The sequence below is a fragment of the Rousettus aegyptiacus genome, unplaced genomic scaffold (genome assembly GCF_014176215.1).
Source record: "Rousettus aegyptiacus isolate mRouAeg1 unplaced genomic scaffold, mRouAeg1.p scaffold_m13_p_7, whole genome shotgun sequence".
NCBI classification, from domain to species: domain Eukaryota; kingdom Metazoa; phylum Chordata; class Mammalia; order Chiroptera; family Pteropodidae; genus Rousettus; species Rousettus aegyptiacus.
The window spans coordinates 36,289,028-36,311,754 of record NW_023416310.1 but is presented as its reverse complement, the minus strand read 5'-3'; the positions used below and the strand labels follow the sequence as shown (position 1 = coordinate 36,311,754).

Below are 22,727 nucleotides of genomic sequence, written 5' to 3'. Positions count from 1 at the left end.
AATATATATCTGAGCATGCTAAGATCTTTACATTCATTGACTCATGCCATTCTCACAGAAATCCTATAAGTAGGATTTCCTACTTATTTTCCTCAAAATCAAACTGAAGCTTAGTGAGATTATGTAACTTGTGTAGTCAAATGGGGCCAGAGTCTAGGACTCCAGAGTCTTCTCTCTCAATCACTGTCATAGGGAAATAGCACTGCACCAGGTAAATAGAAACATTCAAGGCTATTGGAATAGGTGACAGAGCCTACTGCAATAGGGCAGAGATTAAATTCAAATCCACTGAAACAAAAGGTGGGGAAATTTTAATCACCAGGGGCGAGCTAGTGAAAAGTATTGGAGGACATTTAAGAGAGGTGGTAAATGTGGCTAAGTTATCTATGTTTGCTAGTTCTAACCTCCTTTCAAGACTGGTGGGAGAGGAGGAACACAATGCTTCTCAAAGATAACACTTTAAAGGGATAACTCCCAGGTCCCTGAGGTCCTTGAGAAAGGACATTTCTTTATTGGGACGTTTTTGATTACTGGTGCAGATTTTTTATTTCTTCGTGATTCAATCTTGGTAGGTTGTAGAATGCTTCTTGGAATTTATCCATTTCTTTCGGGTTATCTAATTTGTTGGTACATATAATTATTGATTGTAGTTTCTTATGATTCTTATTTCTGTGTTATCAGTTGTAATGTCTCTTCTTTCATCTCTGATTTCATTTATTTGGGTCTCTTTTCCTTTGGCTAAACATTTGTCTATTTTGTTTGCATTCAAAAAACAACTCTCAGTTTCAAAGATCTTTTCTATGGTCTTCTTAGTTTCTATTTTCATTCTAAAATTTATTTCCTTACCTCTGCTAACTATGCTTAGTTTGCCCTTCTTTTTCGAAGTCTTTTAGGTGTAAAGTTATTTTAATTGAGCTCTTTTGTTTATCTTAATGTAGTACTTTTTCACTATAAACTTCCCTCTTAGAACTGCTTTTGTTGCATCCCATAAATGATGGACTATTGTTTCTATTTTCATTTGTCTGAAGGTATTTTTTTGATTTCCCTTTTGATTCCTTCTATGACATACTGGCTGTTCAGTAGCAGTTTTCTTCATAGTATTATGATTAGAAGAGGTGATTGCTATGATTTCAATCCTCTTAAATTTATTAAGACTTGTTCTGTGGCCTAATACTAGCTAGTCTAAAGAATGTTCCATGCGCACTTGAGAAGAATGTGTATTCTATTGCTGTTGAATGAAATGTTTGTATGTCGATTAGGTCCACCTGGTTTAACATGTAGTTTAAGTCCAATGTTTCTCCATTGATTTTATGTCCAGATTATCTATCTATTGTTGAAAGCAGGGTATTGAAGCCCCTGACAATTATTGTATTGCTGTCTATTTCTCCCTTCATATATGTGAACATATGCTTTACATATTAGGTGCTCCAATATTGGATGCATAATTGGTGGTCCTAACAGAGAGTTGTGGGTAGGATTCAAATAACCATGGAAGGTTATTAAAATAAAAAGTCAAACAACTATCTTCATCTCACTATAAATCCTTTATTTTTTTTTTAGTTTGGATTTTTACCTATTAGTATGGCATATGATTCAAAATACATATATTCCTCTAGATTTGATGAGAATTAGATAAATTATCCAAAATTCTCATGAAAATTTTACTACCAGAATCTATCAATATTTTTAAATTATAGATTGTGAGACACAACTAAAGTAATTTAGGAGCGAATGTATTTGGTGGATAGAAGTTTAATATAAGAGGAAAGAAAGCCAATCGTTTGTCCCAAGTAATCAAAATGTTGACATTATTTTGTCTCAAATTAGATTAAAGTGAGAGTTTCTACTAAGATAACAGTAGAAATACACAGTCTAAAATTGTTTTAGAACAATTCAAACTAAGGGGAAAAAAGGCTGGGAAATGTCAAACAAGGAAGTAACATTTTTTGAAGTTCTAATTATGTGATAATCACTGAGCAAAGCACCTTTCAAAAATTATTTCATTAAATCTAGTCAATCACCCAACCAGGCAGCATTAGTCTCATTTTAGATTTGAGAAAGTTCAGCATCCCAGTAGTTAAATAATTTTCCCAAGTCACAGAGCTAGTAAAGAATAGAAGAAGGATTCAAACCCATGCCAATATGATTTCAAAGTTCACTGTCTTCTTTTAAACACAATGTAGAATTTGGGGCTCTGCCCATTTCTGAAATTTTGTTGCAGTAAAAATAAGTTTAATTACAATTCAATCTACAGTAGGATTTGCAGTCTAGGTCCTGTTTTTGTATATCCTTGAACTATGAATAATTTTTACATTTTTATAGGATTATAAAAAAGAAAAACACTATGCAACAGAGAACCATATATGGCCCAAAGAGCCCATAGATATTTACTGTCTGGCTCTTTACAGAAAAAGTTTGCCGATCTAAAGTACAACTTGTTTTAGTTAATTTTTTTTATATTACCCCCTCTTTTCTGTGAAATCAAAAATAATAACTAGTCAATACTTTTTATTTTAAGTATAAATACATATATTATCCTCATTTTTAGATCAGCCTCTAAGAGGAAACTCAGACGGTGATTATTTGCATTATAATTAGACATAGGAAAATTTAAAATCTAGCTCCCTAATGCATTTTAAATGATTTTCTTTTTATGCAACTTTTCTGAATTTGGTAATTGTTTCCTTTCTCCATTAGTAAAAGGATAGCTCTGCCTGCTTCTTTTCACAGATCTATTACACTGCACTGCCTCTCATATTTCCACTAGGCACTCATTTTTTTCACCTTTCTTATATATGCTTTTTTATATATATATAACTTTGTGAGGTAGGTAGTGATGATGTGTGTCATTATCCACATTTAACAGATGAAAAATAATGTGATGTACCCAAATACTGCAAGTCACCCAACACTAAGTCCAACTTCTACAAAGGGTTTTGTTTAGTGAATTTCTCAGCAATTCCAAAAAACACCTAATCTGAATTAATGTTTTTATGGACTTTTAATTTTAATATCGTATTATTGAAAAGGTAGTCTGGAAGCCACTGAGGTATAACTCCGTCATGAAAGAACTGACCTTTCATCTATGAGAAGTGCACTAAAAGGAAAACCTGCAGTGGCTAGATCGTCAGGACCTGCCACAGCATACGAGCCAAGGCCACATTCTTTCTGGGAAGTTCCTGCCAGAGAGTGATCACTGTAGGGATACGGAGTGGCCATTTACACCCAGAGATTCTTCTAGAGGGTCCTCTCTGCTCTGTTGCTCCCTAATGGGTTGGCCAAGACTTAATCGGAACTGTATCATAGTTTGAGCTCTCCCTGCCCAACCCTCCTTGTCCTCCTTTCTTTCACAAGTGTCATATCAACATCCCCACTCAGAAAGCTTTCCTTGTCCAATCCTGTTTCTTCTCCTTTTATCTCTCATAGATAATATACCTCCTTCCCAAAATAAAGTGCTTGCTCTCTTAATTCTGTCTCAGGATCTGCTTCTCTGAGAAATGGATTTGACACAGGTAGTCTGTAAATCATAGCTTTGATTAAAAGTACTAAACAAATGTGGATAAAAAGCAAATTTGCTTCTGATGACCATGAAAGTATAATTTTCCTATTCTAAATAACCCTGTCTCAAAAATCAACATTCTATTTTACCTAGCCAGATATGTGCCCATATATGGCACATTCTCAAGTTCTGAACTTAGTTAAACCTTTACTTCCCATCTGCTTTGCTTCCTAATGCTTGTAGGGTCTTACATTGCTTTATTTTTCCAAATTTTGATAGGTAAAACTTCCGATTAAAGAGAACTTGCAATAATTCTTCTTTGCAGTAAATTACATGGAAAGTGCTGTCTCCAATTTGGCACCCCTCTAGGGATACCCCAAATCTGTACTCTACTTCCTGCCACAATTCTTGGATTCACTACTCATGACTGAATCCTATTCTGGTATGCACATCTCTTCAACCACAGGCAACTTACTGGATTTTCATTTGTGTCTACGTGGGTTTATTATTTTAAAATGTACAAAGTTATTTGCTTTTCTTTTATTTATGACTTGCCCCCCCCCCCCCATTTACAAGTTATAAGCTCCTAGATACAAGGGGCCAGGATAATGCTGTATAACATTTTTGCATCCATGACAGTATCTATTGGAAGGCCTTCTGTATAGGTTTAAATAAACTTTTATTGATTTGACTTAATGGTAACAATTAGACAAAATGAAGCAAAATTCCTTCCAATAGACACCTGAGTGTCAAGTATGATAAACTATTGAGAACTTTACATTGGAAAAAAAAAAGAAAAGAAAAATGAACACATATTTTTTAACATAGTTGACCCTTGAACAACACAGTTTTGAACTGCGTGGGTCCACTTCTATGGGGATATATTTTTTTAATAAATATTGTAAATGCATTGTCTCTTCCTTATGATTTTGTTAACATCTTTTCTCTAGATTTATTGTAAGAACACAGTATATAATACATATAGCATACAAATATGTATTGTTATTGGTAGCCTATTGTTTTGGAGGAGTCAAAAATCATAGCTGATTTTTCCACTACACGGGGCAGGGGTGGGAGGTGGTGTCAGTACTCTCCCATCCGCCCGTGTTAGTCAAAGGTTAGCTTACAATGTGAAAGCATCAGGTGCTTTACAGAAGTCAAATGATTTAATTCCCATGACTCTAAGAGGAAGTAATTTTAAGATATCTTGAGGATGAGAAAAATAGGCTGAGTAAGGTAAAACAAACTGGCAAAGTTGAGATTTAAACTTCAATCATTCTAACCAGAATATTCAGTTTTTTCCATATGTGCCACATTTGGAATGGGAGATGACTACATATCTAAGCATATCTACAGGTCTAGAGGTAACGTACTGTGTGAAAGTATAACAGGTGTAAATTTAATAATATTTTAGAGCAAGGAGAGGTCATTTCTAACTGGAATACTCAGAGAAAAAAGTTGTGCCTTGAAAAATATCTAATATTTCCACAAATGGAAACAGAAAGAATAACACAAGAAGGAAAACCAGGGCATGGCTCATTGTGTGTTGGGAGTGGAGTGGTTACTGGATCACAACCAAGCCAAAAAATTGGTTAGCATCAGTTCACAGGAAGCTCTGAAAACTATACTAAGAAGCTAGGATGTGATTTTCACATGCAAGTAGAAGTCGCTGAAGGTTTTTTCTTTTTTTTTTTTTTTTTAAGGAACAGTAGTATTACCAGCATTGCAGCATTATAATTAGGAAATGGAAGCAGAGAGTCTATTTAGGAGAATAGAATAATCATCATCCAGGCAAGAAGCAATAGGAAGTAGGACTAGGACACTGTTGAACAAAAGAAGGAAGACAAAGAAAAAAGCAACAAGTTATTAGATAAGAGAGGAGAGGGAAAAGGGGAGAGGGAGGGAAGGAGTAGGGGAGAGAGATGGGAAGGAAAGTAGGGAGAAAGTGTCAAAGATAACTCTGGAAACGGTGTGGTTGGCTGGGTAAGTGACAATTCAATGAATAATGAAAAAATGACTAGAAGGAGGAAGACGATGTATGAAAATTATTTATTCTTTTTTTTTTATCAAATGCAAATAGGGTGCTTGGTGGCAAACACCCAAATCCAACCTGTTCCTAGTTTTCTTCGTTTATGAAGGACTGAGTGACAAATTCACAATTCTTGGGGAGCAAAATAAGATTAAATGTTCTTTTGTTATAAGTAAAACAATATTAAAAATATTTTCTAGCTATTACTTACTGTTTACTATGAGCCAGATATCAGTATAAGCCTTTCACATCTTTAAGTCATTTGATTCTTAAAATATCTCTTTGAAGGAGGTACAATTATCCTTATTTTAGGTGTGGAAATGGAATCACAGAGAAATAAAATAATATGGCTAAGAACACAGAGCTAACAAGAGATACAGACAGAATTCAAAGCCAAGGTGTCAGATTGCAGAGCCCATAGCCTTAACTATTCTATACTGAATCTGCAAACAGTTGCCATCTTGTTCTATCAAACCTTTTTCCTGGGATTAGAAGGTAAATACCACTCTTTCGGATCCTGAACAAGAACATTTAGCTCCAGAATAAAGTAGAGTGTGTTATGAAGTGGAGATCACACCACACAAATTCAAGGATTGCTTAGAGATCCTTTTTTAAAAACAAATCATGTTAAAAACAATAACTGATTGGGTCCTGCCTGGAGTGGCCCTATGGAAAATAAAAGGATATTTCTGCTCTCTTCTTACTTTTCTCCCTTTACCTTTTCTTTCCCTGTTTTGGTGCACAAAGTTCACAAATTTCCAAAATACCCTTGTATTCATGCTAAGGTGTTAGCAACTTATATGAAATAGAACATTATGCTGAGATTTTTATTAAAATTATTTGGAAAATATATATCTCAACCTCCACCCAAAGGTTTATATCTAAGTCCCTGTATAGTTTTGCAGGGCTGCAATAACTAGGTCCTACAAACTGGATAACTTAAATGATAGAAATGTATTATCTCACGGTTCTGGAGGCTAGAAGTCTGAAATCGAGCTGTGGACAGGGTTGATGGTTGATACCTTCTGAGAGCAGTGAGGGACAATCTTGTTCCCTTGCCTCTCTCCTAAGCTTCTGGTTGTTTCAGACACTTGGCTTGTACAAGTCATTCTCCCTGTGTCTTCACATTATCTTTCCTCTATGCATGTCTGTCTCTATGTCCAAGTTTTCTCTTTTATAAGAACACCAGTCATTGAATTAGGGCCTTCCCTAGACCTCACTTTAACTCAAAAAGACCCTAATCATATAAGGTCACATTCACAGATACTGGGGGTTGGGACTTCAACATCCCTTGAAAGGACACAATTCAACCCATTGCAGTTCCCATTTTCAGTTTCTCTTTGTGAATAAGCTGACGGAGCTCTATCTATAAGAAAATACCCATCATGGCTACATTAAGTAGTAAAGATCTCTTGATATAGTGGATAAATTTCTCCCAACAGAAATTTAAGAAATGTACCAAGGGCTTAGTTGCCATACCTTGGTTGGCTTTACCTATTACTTCTGAACACTGAATGACTAATTAATCAATTCATTTGTGCCTTAACTTATTTAATTACTCATTGTTCACTCATCAATTATTTATTGAGTACTTATTATACGCCATGTTCTGTTCCAGTTCCTAGATACACATCAGTGAACAAAACACAATCCTTGCTTTCTTATTTACAAGACGAGAAACTTGTTCTCCTGAAAGAAATCAGGCTTATTTGGTTCTGTACCATTAGTTCCTATGTCAGATTCAAAGCTAACAACCAGTTCTATCAAGGAGTCAGCAGCTATGAGAGCTAAAAGGGAACAAAGAGATCATATGATTTAGGCTACGCGGTTACAGAAAGGGAAGTTGTGGCAGAAAAATCTACTGTGATATTTAATTTAAAAAAGAGAGAGAGAGAGCTTAAAGTACAATTAGAATAAAAAATTGTATTACCATTTTCTCATGAATTTTAGGATAAAGAAGGAAGTGGAAGAAGTAAAACTCAAATATTAAGAAATCATATTAATTTTGTTAAGTGTGGTAGTGGCATTCTTATAACAGTGAATTGTCTTTGGCTTTTGGAAATGTATACATACTTAAGTAGTTAGAAACAAAGGTCATGATATCTATAATTTATTTCAAAACTTTTCACCCAAAAATAGATCAAACAAAATTTCCAAACTGTTAATTTTTAAGTCAAAGTGACGGGTATATTGAATTCTCTATTATTCATATTCTTACTTGTCTCAGAGTTTCAGTACTGGGAAATAAGTTTCATAAAATATTAATTTTAAATATAGAGGCCATGCCTTCTAAATTATAATTGTTATGCTGTTTTCTTCAATATTTTCTATTCATCGGCATCTTCCAATAAGACTCTAGTAGTCTATATTCTTATAGCTGTCATTTGCTAGCATTTTGAAATAATAACTTTAATATGGATCTAATCTGACTTGAAATCAGGCATCTTAATATACACATTAAGAATAAATTTCCCAACAGGAACACTATTAAGTATCAGATAAAAGAGTTAAAAATACATTTACTTACATAATTTTAAGCTAATTTAATAAACTGGAGTGTAGTAAACATACTAGTATTAACACATTATAGAACATTTGATAGAAATAAAAATTAGGGCTGACTTTATTTTTATTTGACTAATCATACTGAAAGAATCCCAAAATAGTAAGTTGGTAGAGTTGATCTATGACTACCAGGTACATAAAAGCTATTAAATCTTAAAAACAACATATTCATATGACAATTATATTGAGACAAAAAATCAGTGGAAGTATGTATTTCACAAATAATTCTATCGATATGAGACTCATAAAAGTTTTGAAGTTCAAATAATTTAAGTCACAGGAACAAATTTCAAAGCCTCTTCACTCAACTGAAAAAAATATACAGCAGAACCTCACTAGGAAGAAAAAAAATAACATGCATAAGTGACTACAAACGCCATGTTATTCAATTTACAGCGTAACACTATCCACATGATATCAAAATGCTTTAAAGTAGGCTTACCAGCTGTGCCATCCAGTACTATTACAGCATCATCAAGCTATGACACATAACACTACTCTGGAGATAATGAAATACAGACACGTTACCAGGACTAAATTTTATATGTGTTCAAAAGGATATACTACCTCTAAATGATAACGATATTATATGCACATTTAATATAAAATTCTTACAAATGCACATTCATACTCCATCTTATAAGTAACTGTGATTGATAAATGGATTAGGTTAGAATTCTCTCTAGCAAACAGTGAATAAGAACTTTAATAAGGCTTATGACCCTACTCTATAGAAATCTTAGGGAATCTGAAACTGAATATTTTGCCACCAGATCCAGGTCAGTTGTTACAATTCCTGCTCCCAGCTCATTAAATTTTGCCTAGATTTAAGTTTTTAAACTTCTTTAGCTATGAAACAATAGAAACATTATCTTCAATAAGCATTAAGGACTGGGAAAACACATTTTCAGAGAATCATAGGATTTCAGAGCTAGAAGGAACTTTTGAGATCACTTAGTCACAGTCCCACATTTCACAGACTATAAAGCCAAAGACTACACAGGTTACTAAAGGCTAAAATTCTGCTCAGTGTCAGAAGTGGGACTGGAACCTGGTTTCCTGACTTCCAGTCCAACATAGCTCTCAGTAATCAAACAAGTGTTTTCAAAAATCACAGGTTTCCTAAGTCATATGATCATGCCAGATACTGACATGAAAAACTGTCCTCCTCTACCTGTCAGGGTCTCCTCTTTAACTTAGCAGGCAGCTTCAGGGCAGAAATACATGAGGCACGGTGGGTCAAGGAGTTGAACAATCAAGGTACTACGGCACTAAATGAGATGACAGCTATTGTGTTAAGACTGGCCTCACATCCTGGGAAGTCAATAAAGTATTTCTTGAAGGGTCACTCCAAAAGAAATGCTAACCTTAGTGCTATGAGGAATACAAAAGAAGAAAGACAAGCATACCTACCTATAAGCCTTAAAGAGTTCACTCTAGTTCAGAACATAAGACAACACAACTGAGACTTCAGTGGCCATGTGTTTAAAACACACATTAGAAAAGTAGAAGCTAACGGAATCACAAAAGGAGATCAGTATAGTCTGATCTTATATTTCAGAACAATCAAGAAAGGCTTCATGTAAAAGATATGTTAGTGCAAAAGAACAATGTGCTTCTGATTAACAAAGGTATGGCCTTTCATATATGAGAGCATTTGCATCACTGAAATAAAAAGATGTGTACAAACCCTGATTTTAGTTAAAATGTTTCAACTTTATTCATCTAGTAACATAGCTAAATAGGTGGTATTCAATGGCAAAACCACCACTTGATACCATTTTTGGTAATGCCATTGTAAGTAATGAAATCAGAAAGACACATTCATTTTCAAAATATTATATTGTAGAACCCATAAGCGTAAAACCAATGAAATAAAAATGCTCCAGAACATCAACTGTGCTCCCAATTAGCCATCCAGGACATTACTTTGACTACTATCCCTATCGGGACTCTTCCCATTCCACATTAACATAGATGGCTGTTGTCCTTATCCAATACCTCTTTGACTCTACTTGGATGGGAGACCACCTAGGAATACCAGGTGCTGTAGGCATTTAAAAAAAAAAAAAAGAAGAAGAACAGGAAGGGAAATAATAATTGCAGTACAGCAATTCCACTGAGGAGACAACTGCTGAGTTCAGAGAGGCTCCAAAAGAACCTGAAACTGCAGAGAGGAGTTCAGAAAAGAAGGGAGCTACATAGGAAAAATAAATGATGGATGGACGATGGATGGATGGATGGATGGATGGACGGACAGACAGACAGATAGATATCTAGACAGACAGATAAAAACAGCTCTAGAAAAATCTGCTTAGGGATTTCCTTCAGTCTTATCTGTAGGATAAAAGGTGGGACAAAGAACAACTGAGGAGTAGGGAGAACAATTCCCAGAGTTCACACAGAGCTGGAAGATGTTTGAGTCCTAACCGGTCAGAGTCCTAAGTCCTTACAGGGAATTCAGTAGGAATCACAGAACTTCACATCATAGAAGCAGGTACAAACCGTCCACAGAGTACAGACTATTGTAGACCTATCTTAACAAGGCTTAAAAATGAGCTTCTGAATGAGCATACTGTCTCCAAGAAATTTAACCTAAATATACAGACAGCAACAGATTAAAAGCAAAAGGATGGAAAAGATATACAGTGCAAACACTAATCAAAAGAAAGGTAGTGTGGCTATATTAATATCAAAGTAAATTTCTGATTAAGAAATATCACCAGAGATAAAAACTCACATTTTATAATGATAAAGGAGACAAATCATAAAGACATAAAAATCCTAAACATAGGTATCAATAATAGAATTCCATTACACATGAAACAAAAAACTAACAGGGGAAAAAAAAAAGGTAAATCTATAATCATAATTAGAGGTTTCCATACTCTTTTCAGTAGTGATATAGAAAATCTCAAGAACTCAACCAACTGGAACTCATAGATATTTATTAAACACTCTACTCTAAAAGCAGATAAAGAATACATACTCTTTTCAAGGCTAAATGAAATATTCAGCAAGTTAGCTAATATATTTAGGCATAAATAATTCTCAATCAACTTTAAAGTACTGAAATCATGTGTTCTCTGACCACAACAGAATTAAATTAGGAACCAACAGTAGAGAAGAATTTGAAAACCTCCAAATATCTAGAAATTAGACAACATACTTCCAAATAACCTAAGGGTCAAAAAACAAATCACGGTGGAAATCAGAAAATACTGTGAAGTTAATAAAAATGATAACAAAAGAAATAAAAATTAGTATTTAAAAGATCACTCTATTACCAGTAAATTAGCTTAGCATTTAGTTAGAAGATTCAATATTATCATCAATTTCTTCAAATTAATCTACAGTTCAACACAATCTCAATTAAAATCATAACAGGTTTTTTGGTAGAAACTGATGAATTGATTTTAAAATATTATATGTGGAATTGCAAAGCAGCCAGAATGGCTAAAGTAATTTTGGGGGGGGGGGGGAACAAAGTTGAAGATTCACACTACCTAATTTCAAGACTATGAAGCTACAATAATCAAAAAAGTGTGATACTGACTGACTGTATAATATTGGAATCAAGAGAATCCAGAAATAGACACATATAGACAATCAATTCATTTTGACAAAGGTGCCAGGGAATTCACCTGGGACAAAGGCACTCACCTCAATGTACACTGTTGTAACAACAGTGCATACGTATACAAAAAAAAAAAAAAAAAAAAAAAATGAACCTGGACCCTCACCTTGCACTAAATACAAATATTAACTTGAAATAGGTCAGGAACTAAATTTAAGAGTACTATAAAACTTCTTAAAGAAAACTTATGAGAAAACATTTTGTAATCCTGGCTTAGGACAGAAGCAGGACAAACATAAAAGAAAAAATATTTTACATAGGGCCTCGTCATAATTGAAAATGTCTGCTTTTTAAAAGATAGATAAGAGAATGAAAAGATACGCCACATATGCAGAAAATGTCTGCAAACAAATATCTGACAAAGGGCTCCTATCCTCAAAACATAAAATTCTCTTACTATAGAGAAACCAATTTAAAAATGAATGCATTTAATTCACCAAAGAAGATAAATGAATGTCAAATAAACACATGAAAGATGCTCAATATAATTAGTTATTAGAGGTGACTAATGCAAATTAAAACTAAGTATGACTACATATTTACTATAATGGCTAAAATTTTAAAAACTAATGAAACCAAGTAGTGGCAAGATGTGGAGCAAGTGGATTTATCACACATTGCTGGTGGGAACACATAATGGTATAATCACTCTGGAAAACAGTTTGGCTGTTTCTTTTAAAGTCAAACATACACTTCCATATGATCCAGAAATCCTACTCCTAGTTATTTACCCAGAAGTTAAAACATAGACCTATATCAAAACCTGTGCATGAATGCTTATAGCAACTTTATTTGTAACTGCCAAAACCAGTAAACAACACAAATGTCTATTAAGGAAATAAAGAAACTACAGTTTTCAACAGAATACTATCACCTATTGTTAAAGAGGAATGAACTACTAATAAACAACAGCATGGATAAATCTCAAAAACATGTTAAATGAAGGAAGCCAAACAAAAAAGAGTACATATCTTGTAATTCCATTTATATGACACTCCTAAAAATGCAAAAAATACAGGGGCAAGAAATGACTGCCAGTGTTGGGGTGAGGGAAAGGGGCTGACTGCAGAGGGAAATGAGAGAGAGAACTTTGGAAGACAACAGAAATGCTCTATATTTTGATTATAGTGGTAGTTATATGATACACTTGTGTCAAAACACATCAAACATATATGATACACTTGTGTCAAACACATTTAAGAGTGAATTATACTATTTGTAAATTATACATTAATAAACCTAACCTTAAAAAAAGCATACAGACTTTTAAAGGCTTTTAATGTATATTGCTAAATTGCTCTTCCATTAACTTAATTTCTTCTACTCCCACTGAATTTCATTCCCAATGGCATTCTACATCTCATCACCCTCAGTATAATCAGATTATTTTACACTTTTCAAAATTGATAAGTTCTTTTAAAATGTTAACTCACTGATTTGATCTGCATATCTCTTAGTTTTTAGTGATGGTGAACTTTTTCCATCCATTTCTTGGACAGTAGTATTCTCTGTTCCGTCTGTTCATTCCTTTTAATCACTATTTTTAAGAATGTATTTGGTGTTTTTATTAATTTTTTAGAGCTTGCTATATATCTTCAAACATTTGTCACAAATATACTTCCTACTTCTCGCTTGCCTTTCATTTTTAAATTTTTTAAATACAGACATCTCAAAATATGAAATTTCTCAATATTTTCTAAGATTTTTGCTTTTGTATTTTTGTGTAGAAATTTCTTTCCTCATGTAAAAGTCAGTTAATTATCCATCTATATTTTTGTAATTTTTTATAGACTCGAATTTTTTAACTTTTTAAATCTCTGCTAATACAGTGGCTACTAGCCACATGATTTTTGAAATTTTAGAATTAAGCTTTTCTTCTATGTTTTCTTCTAATTTTATCATTTCAGGTCTTACATTTAAGTTTTTAATCCATTTTGGGTTAATTTTTGTGTACAGTGTGAGGTAAGAGTCCAATTTCATTCTTTGGCATGTGGGTATCCAGCTTTCCAACCACCATTTATTGAAGAGACTATCCTTCCCTCATTGTATGTTCTTGGCTCCCTCATAAAGATTAGTTGATCATACATGCCTGGGTTTATTTCTGACCGCTATATTCTGTTCCATTGGTCTGTGTCTGTTTTCATACCAACAGCATACTGTTTTAATTACGTTAACACTGTTTGAAATCAGGAAGTATGAAGCCTCCAGCTTTGTTGTTTTTCCTCAAGTTTGCTTTAACTATTCAGGGTCTTTGGTGGTTCCATACAAATTTTAGGATTTGCTTTTTGTATTTCTATGAAAAATGACATTGAATTTTGATAGGGATTGCATTGAATCTGTAGATTGCTTTGTGTAGTATGGATATTTTAACACTATTAATTCTTCTAATCAAGACAGGTCTTGACAATGATCTTTTGCAATCTATACCAAAAGCACAGGCAACAAAACCAAAATAAACAGTAAGACTACATCAAACTACAAAGATTTACACAGCAAAGAAAATCATTGATAAAATGAAAAGGCAACCTACAGAATGGAGAAAATATTTGTGAACCATATAGAAGGGGTTAATACCCAAAATACATAAGAACACATGCAACTCATTAACAACACCACCACCACCCCCAAACACACACATAAATAACCCAACTGAAAATGGGCAAAGGACCTAAATAGACATTTTCCTAAAGAAGACATGCAAATGGCCAACAGGTATACAAAAAGGTGCTCAATATCATTAATCATGAAGGAAATGAAAATCAAAACCACAATAAGACATCACTTCACACCTGTTAGGGTGGCTATTATCAAAAAGACAAGAAATAAGTATTGGTGAGGGTATGAAGAAAGGGGTACTCTACACTGTTGGTGGGAATGTAAATTGGCACAGTTATTATGGAAAACAATATGGAGTTTCCTCAAAAAATTAAAAAATAGAATTTTTATATGATCAGCAAACTCATTTCTGAATATATAACAAAAAGGCAAAGAAACTAACATCTTGAAGAGAGATATGCGCTCCCATGTTACTATTTCATTTTTCACACAATAGCCAAGGTAAATAAACAACTTTAGTGTTCACTGATGGATAAAGAAAATGGTGCATACATATGCAGTGGAATATTATTCAGCCATAAAAAATAAATGTCATTTGCGACAACAGAAATGAACCCAGAGGATATTATGCTAAGTGAAATAAGCCAGACATATAAAGAAAGCTACTGAATGATCTCACTTATAGGTGACATGTGAAAAAGTGAAACCTCTATAGGTTTCAGAGAGCAGAATAGTGGTTGCCAGAATCATGGTGTGGAAGAAATGGGAAGACATTGGTCAAAGGGTAGAGATGTTTAGTTAGAAGGTGAATATTCAAGTTCTGGAAATGTAATGTACAGCGTGGTGACTATTGTTAATAATGCTGTATACTTCGAATCTGCTAAAAAAGTAAGTCTTCAGTGCTCTCTCCACAAACCAAAACAGAAAAAAGGTTAATTATGTAAGGCAATGAATATATTAACTTGATTACGTAATCACTTTTTTAGATTTTTAAGAGTTTCTAAATTTAATTTTGGCAAATTTAGAGCAATTTATGTAAAACTGAATGAAAAGTACAGTGAGTTCTCATATACCCACTGTTCACCCCACCCCCAAATATAGCCTCCCCTACTACTGACATCCCATACCACAGTATTACATCTGTTACAATGGATGAATCTGCATTGACAGATCATTATTACCTAAAGTCTACAGTTTACATTAGAGTTCACTCTTGGTATTATACATTCTATGGGTTTTGACAAATGTATAATGACGTGTATCCACACTTGTAATATCACAGAGAACAGTTTCATTTACCTAAAAATCCCCTGTGCTCTATTTATCCCTCCCTCCCCTCTAGCCCTTGGCAGTCACTGATCTTTTTAATGTCTCCATAGTTTTGCCTTTTCTAAAATGTTATATGGTTGGAATTATACAGATTTTCCTTTAGTAATATGCATTATTTAAGGCTCCTCCATGTCTTGTTCATTTATTTTTAACAATGAGTAATACTGCTGTCTAGATATATCATGGTTTATTTATCTATTCACCTATTAAAGGGCATCTTGGTTGCTTCAAGTTTTGGCAATTACAAAGAAAGCTGCTATAAACATCTATGTGTAGGTTTTTGTATGGATATGAGTTTTCATCCTTTAGGTAAGTACCAAGGAGTGTAACAGCTATGTAAAAAGTAAGCTGCTTTATAAAAAAATCACCAAACTGTCTTCTCCAAAGGTCATACCATTATAAACTCCCAGCAGCAATGAATAAGAGTTCCTGTTGCTCCATATCATCACCAGCATTCAGTATGCACTATCCACATTTTAAATGCTTAATAGTCATATGTAATTAATGACTACCTACTGAACAGTATCATACAGAATATTTCCACCACTGCAGAAAGTTCTAATAGAAATGCTGCTCTGTTTAAAACTTAATTTTTTATATAGAAGAGGAGCTAATGTGATAGCTTTTTATTTTTTTCTCTGCATAAATCCATTTCTTCTCCCATTGGATTGTGATGGTTGTTTACATTTGCTCAGAAGTTCAAAGTCCTGTTCAGCCACTTCTTAACCATATGTATATTAAGAAATCATTTAACCTGAGTCTCAATTTCCTCATGCTAATTACTTATTAGTTTAATGTATTAAATTAGATAAACAAGGTAAGATAAATTACAACATTTATCATGTTAAGTCCTCATTTGTAAACTCTTCTGTGTTAGGAGTTTATTTTTTGAATGTCTTAGTTTGGTACTTTGAGGACCCTTAGTGAAAGCAAGCTTAGTATTATATTTACCCGATCTGGATTTTTGTAACCCAAAAGTAGATTAGCTGCTTTTATATCACCGTGAACGTATTCATTTTCATGTATATATTCCAGTACATCCAACTGTAAAAAGAAATACATAAGGTTATACTGATGTCTAGAATTCATGATCAGCTCGAACATTCTGAATAGAGAATAACATGTAAATTTTTTTGTATTAACAACAAAATGACATGTTTCATAATTAAGTATCTGCTATAAAATATCACATGTACTGATTGCTCATTCTGGGAGAAAGGTGAATAAAATGACCCTCAAATATCAAATGTTTTAATTAAGCCTCTGATGGAAGGAAAGCAGGATTCAATAATGCCTTTTGTCTGTTCCTGGCAGCCTAGTGGCCAAACCACACTGTACAAAGGGGGGACACAAAATCAGAGATTTAAGTGAATAATCATGAAGCCCACTCGGTAATTCCTCACCCAAGGAATAATTAGAGATCAAGTATTGGGGACTCCAAAAACAAAACACCCCGTCCATGAGCACAGGTATTCTCCCTCTATATAGTAATAGAAAACAACACAGTGTCATCTCTGAAGCCCTTGAGCCTTGTCACCTACACCTAGAGCTCAATAAACATTTGCTGGATGGCCAGATGGATGAATGGACAAATGGGAAAATTAGCGAGTTCTATTTGCCACATACCAACCTGGCATGAAAAGTTTCTTTCTATTTGAAATGGAAAAAATAAAATGGAGCTTAGACAACCCAAACACAAACAAGATAAGACAAATATGTAATATAAACAAAATGTGTGCATGGGTGCTATTAAGATTTCATTGCTTCTTGTTTGGCAAAGTATATATTATTCATTGCCACACTAATTACTGCCACCATCCCAAACTCATAATAAAAACTTTATAGCACTCCCATACCATCATGTGTTTAGTATGGAAAATAATATAATTTGCTATAGTTTGCATTGTTATAAATATAACTAACAAAATAGATGTTACTCTTATAGCAATGCAAGCTTGTTCTGATATGTAAAACAAAGCTGTGCGGAAAAAAATCAGACTGTAGAACCAATGCCTAATTGAGGTTGGAGTGCCAAACACAGCACACTCTGTCACTTACAGAGCCCACTGTTATCAATTTCGCCAAAATAGCCTCTACTCTCAATAACTGACATTTCCAGGGCAATAATCCTTCATTCTCTGATAATTCTACAAAGGGCAGTGATTTGTATATTGTAACAGGTAAAGAATCTGAAAATAGAGCATGTGAATCAAATCATTCCTTCTTACCATTCGAACACCTAGCTGCAGGACGGTTGACTTCTTAAAAGTACCATTCTGGTCAGAGATCTTCTGTAAATCTATTCCTAGTCTTTCCATTACCATAAATCTGTAACTATAAGGAGATATCAAAAAGAGATCTCAGATAGTAATACTTGAAACTTTCTATCTATGATTGAAACAAGGAAAAATAACCCCAAACTAACAATAACAAATGATCCAATCTGAACCATTAGAGAATGAATGTACATTAACTACTATGGTGTTCATTAATAGAAAAATATTACTCGATAATTACTTTGCAGTTAGTTTTCTAGTAGAAGAGAATGCTTTGTTGAACCACTCACACTATCTTAGATCATAAAGAGAAAATAGTCTCTCTATATTAAATTGTCCTAAATTTAGTTCATTTTGACTCTATCCCTTCTTGCCACATGGCCTTGAACAAATTATTTGTCCATACAATTTTATATTTGCTTTTGACCTTTTAAAATCATATTTACTGTCTCTACACATTTATAAATATGGCTTTTTTTTTTTTTTAATGCACTTTTTCCTTTTCTTTTGTTTGGTACCTCCACCCCTTTTCTTCCCTTCACTTCCATATCCACATCAGCCCCCATTCATATCTAAGTATACACACAGAAACACAGACACCTAGGAAATTTTGTCTTTGTTTTACAAAAATGTGATCTTATGTACTTTTCTGCAGCACATTTTTTTTTTTTCAATAATATCTCACTGAAATCCTTCCAAGTCAACTGGTATGGCTCTGATTTACTTAATGGCCTGTATAATATTACATGATAGGGATGTACCATCACTTAGCCATGCAGTGCCCTGTTGGTAGCCGTATACTTTGTTACAAGACTATTGTTTGTTCTTTTTGTTTTTCTTTGTAATATTTGAAGACCATTTGAGCAAAGCACTAACCCCTACACCTATTTGCTCACCTAAACACACACACATCATCTATCCTAAAAGACTCTTAAACAGACAAAATGAGCACCTAGCAAATGACAAATTTTTAAAAAATAAAAATCACTATTAATGAATTATGATGATTAGCCATATTTGGTGATTTTAAAAATATTTCTACAAATTCTTTGTTTTCCCTCTCCTCAAGAGATGGAAGTTAATTAATTTTCCTGAGTGTGGGGTAGACTTAGTCAAAGAATATACAGTAGAAATGGGGAATTGCTTCTAAGATTAGATTATAAGACTGTGACTTTCTTTGTGGATGCATGCTCTTGTGTTTTTTTTTCTTCCTCTTTCACTTACTTGCTCTAGGGGAAACCAGCTGCCATATCTTTATAACATTCAGGCAGCCTATGGAGAGATCTGCATGTTGAGGATATCGGGGTTGCCAACAATCATGAGTGAATCCAGAAGCAGGCCTGCCAACAATCACTTAAGTGATCTTGAAAGCAGATCCTTCCCAGCCTTACCTTGAGATGACTACATTCTCATTAGAAGTCCTGAGCTAGAATTATACAGGTAAGCCAGTTATACATAACTGACCCATGGAAACTAAGATAATATTAATTTATTGTTATGAGCCACTACGTTTTAAGTAATATTATATAGCAACACATAACAGACCATATAAGAAATAATGATAGGACAATATCTGATTATAATAATTCCATTTACCTTCTTCCCTCGAATTCAGTAAGACCAGATCCATAAAACAGAGGAATTCCTAAATAATCAAGTTGTTTTAGTTTTATCCATTTTTTGACTGCAAAGACAAATTCAATAGAAAGATTCATGTGTTTTAGAAAGGTATTTCTTACTTTTACATTGATGTTAAAACTTTAGTTAACCTAAATAGAAATTAGATGTTCATAAAAATGTTTTTAAAAATTAAATATACTCATCTAATGACTTCAAATTTTATTTATCAGTATAATTAACACAAAAGCATATACCAAAGTTTTAAATTAAATCAATTACAACCAAAACAAAAGTAGTCATAGTCATAAAATGCATTGGTATCATATACACAAATGTTTCTATTCATGAAAAAAAAGTTCAGTTTTTAAATATAACATATTAACAACCAAAGGATTGATAAAGGGATGGCTTTTTCTTCCCTATTACTTAAAAATCTAAGGCCATAGTAGTTGAAAAAATAGAAATTGGGCATAAAAATCATCTTACTCTGAAACTATGTTATACAGAAATTGTTTTGATTTAGTTTTAGGGAAATCAAATCCACTTAAAACAGTTAGCTTATTTAATTTTTGACTTTTCTACCATGTATGTTTAATGTTTCAGACAGCTTTACTGATAAACAATCAGGTTTAATGGATTCTATTTGTCACCCTGACATAGTTTAAGCAGTTAGTAAAGACTACAGTCTTAATGTTTAGATGGTTTTATTAAGGAAAAGAAAGTTAATTATTGAGACTAGACTCATCATTCTTTTCCTTAAACATAACGTAAAGGTCCTTGACTATAAAGTCATTACTCAAATCAACTTCCCTAAAGTTTTTCTTAGTTCATCTATATCTTACAGTCTTTATTAAATGCTTTTATTCTTCATCTCTACTCATATTCATCTCACTTTCAAATCCTCTGGCAGTTCTGACATCTGATATCTAGCTCCAATTAATTTTTCAACATTCAAGTTTCTAACATTTTTAACTTATTTTCTAAATTGTGTGAAGTTCAGTCACTTCCATACACCTTAAAATCATTCCTTTTATTTATATACACCTACCACCCATTTTCATTACTTTTCCTTACGCCCTTCCTATCCTAATGGTTTCTTTGTAGAAAACAAAATTTCTTTTCTACTGTCTTATATGCTTAGAGAATTCTAAGTATATAACAATTTAGGTAAGTAGCAGAAACAATTTTGACTTGAAATATATAACCCATTATGTACGTAATATCAAGATTTTACACCAGTTGCCTTTTTTATGTTATAACAGTTAAATGTATCATGTTACAACATTTCTAATTGAAAAGAATTTTCCAGAAGGCCAGAAAAAGACAAAAATTTTAACACTCATTTTAGCAAGCATATATACGGGAAGTGGCTTGCTTTGCTATTTTTACTTACTAAAGTCTTTTTTTGCAGCTCTTTGATAAAATTTAAGTTCTGAAAATAATGGGCCATTTTCTTGATATTCCTATAAAACAACAATTAATTGTGTCAGGAAAAATAATCTCAAAGATGAAATTGGTATTTCAATTGTGAAATATGAGTATATGCAATATATAATAGTACTTGAATCATTCATTATAAAACACAGGCACAAAATTTCCACTAAAACTCTCATAAAAAGCACTAAATAAACTCATTTTAAATAATTTAAAATAATCTCGTTTTAAAATTTAACACATTGTAATGCAATTTCTAGTCTTACACACAAAAATAGTCTTCTTATGGAAGGAACAGCACTGAGAATTGTACACATATACATACACTCAATGTGTGTCAATATGACCATCAGGGTGAGTACACTGCAAACTACCCAAGTGGTTCATTCTACAAGATACCTTTACTGAATATCTACTATACTGCATTTATTGTAGTAGGCACAGGGAATACAAACAAAAATAAAACCTCATTCCTCCCTTTGAAGACCTTACCATCTAGAAGAAGAGAGGGAGAGGAAGAAGATGGCTAGATGAAATACAAGGATTATAAATGTTAATAGAGAAGGACAAAGCTCTCCAGCTGTTACATTTTAATACTGTGAAAGTCTAACATTAGGTTTAATGTTAAGTAAAATTATGAAAACTATGATGAGAAACATTTTTACAAAACAAAATGAATGAAGCAGAAAAAAGTCAAATATACATGAAATACAAATTTAAGAGCAAACTTACCACTTTTATTACATGTCTTGCATCCTTATCCGATTCATTTGCGGGGAAAGCTACACAACAAAACATATTGGGGGAAAATTAGTTGTTGTCAATTACTGAATACCTACTATAGCCCAGACACTAAGCACTTCAAATATATTAATTATATGCTCCCAAGAACCTCTTATAGTAGATATTATCACCATTTTACAAAAGATCCTACTAAGTTTGACAAGTTGAATCATTTACTAAGAAGGAGCAGACTGGGGAGTGAATCTCAAATCTGTCTGACACCACATCCCACATTCTTTAGCATAAACCATATTCAAATAGTCAAACATGTAAAATGGACAATTATTAATTACATAGATCTAAATGCAGGAGAAAATATTTTCTAGATATATAGCATTAAACCCAATAAATAACACATAGTAAAATCCATTGACTCAATTTTGTTAAATTAAAATCTATAATAATTCAGAAATGAAAATTGATTCCTTTTAAGTAGAAAGTTCAAGACAATTTTTACTTGACAAAATTCTAAAATAAATCAAGTTAGAATATAAACAGTCTTAAAAATTATCTTCTGAGCCTAGCAATTATTCCTGCATTAAAGAATACATATCTCATAATATAAGCTCATTTCAATTTCAAATTATCTTACTTTGTTTTACTATTTACCATTTGCATTTTAGATATAGTAATCCAACTTCTGTAAATTACACTGTTAAATTTTTAGACCAAATCAATCCTGTCCTCTACATTAAGTAAATTATTAAATGGTAGAAGTAATATTGAATACAACTGAAATCGGCATTTAACAAATTAAGAACAAAATTAAATTCTTCAGGTACACTTTCAGTATGTTTATAAAAATGTTGTGTCCTCTTATCACTACTCCTAATATTTTTCTTTTTCCTAACTCCATCGATAAACTGTTCTTTTCTCTATTTCTTCACATGATAGATGTAAAATGTATATCAAACCTTTACTAAGGTACATAAACTGTTCTTTGTTCTTTACAGTTGTACACATACACAATTTTCTTACCCATACTCCAAATTTTTGGTA

The 22,727-nt window shown here is 33.0% G+C and overlaps 1 protein-coding gene across 4 annotated transcripts in view; it reads right to left on the bottom strand.

Annotated features, from left to right (window-relative positions):
• Nucleotides 1-22,727, bottom strand: part of VRK2 (VRK serine/threonine kinase 2) — a 105,129-nt gene that overhangs the window by 48,810 nt on the left and 33,592 nt on the right. For all 4 annotated transcript variants that reach the window (XM_016165163.2, XM_016165161.2, XM_016165160.2 and 1 more), the window contains exons 3-7: nt 21,678-21,727; nt 20,905-20,974; nt 19,488-19,575; nt 17,844-17,949; nt 16,567-16,659 (exon numbers count right to left, since the gene is read on the bottom strand). In XM_016165163.2, coding sequence (XP_016020649.2) covers nt 16,567-16,659; nt 17,844-17,949; nt 19,488-19,575; nt 20,905-20,974; nt 21,678-21,727 — 407 coding nt within the window. The remainder of the gene's footprint in view (nt 1-16,566; nt 16,660-17,843; nt 17,950-19,487; nt 19,576-20,904; nt 20,975-21,677; nt 21,728-22,727) is intronic.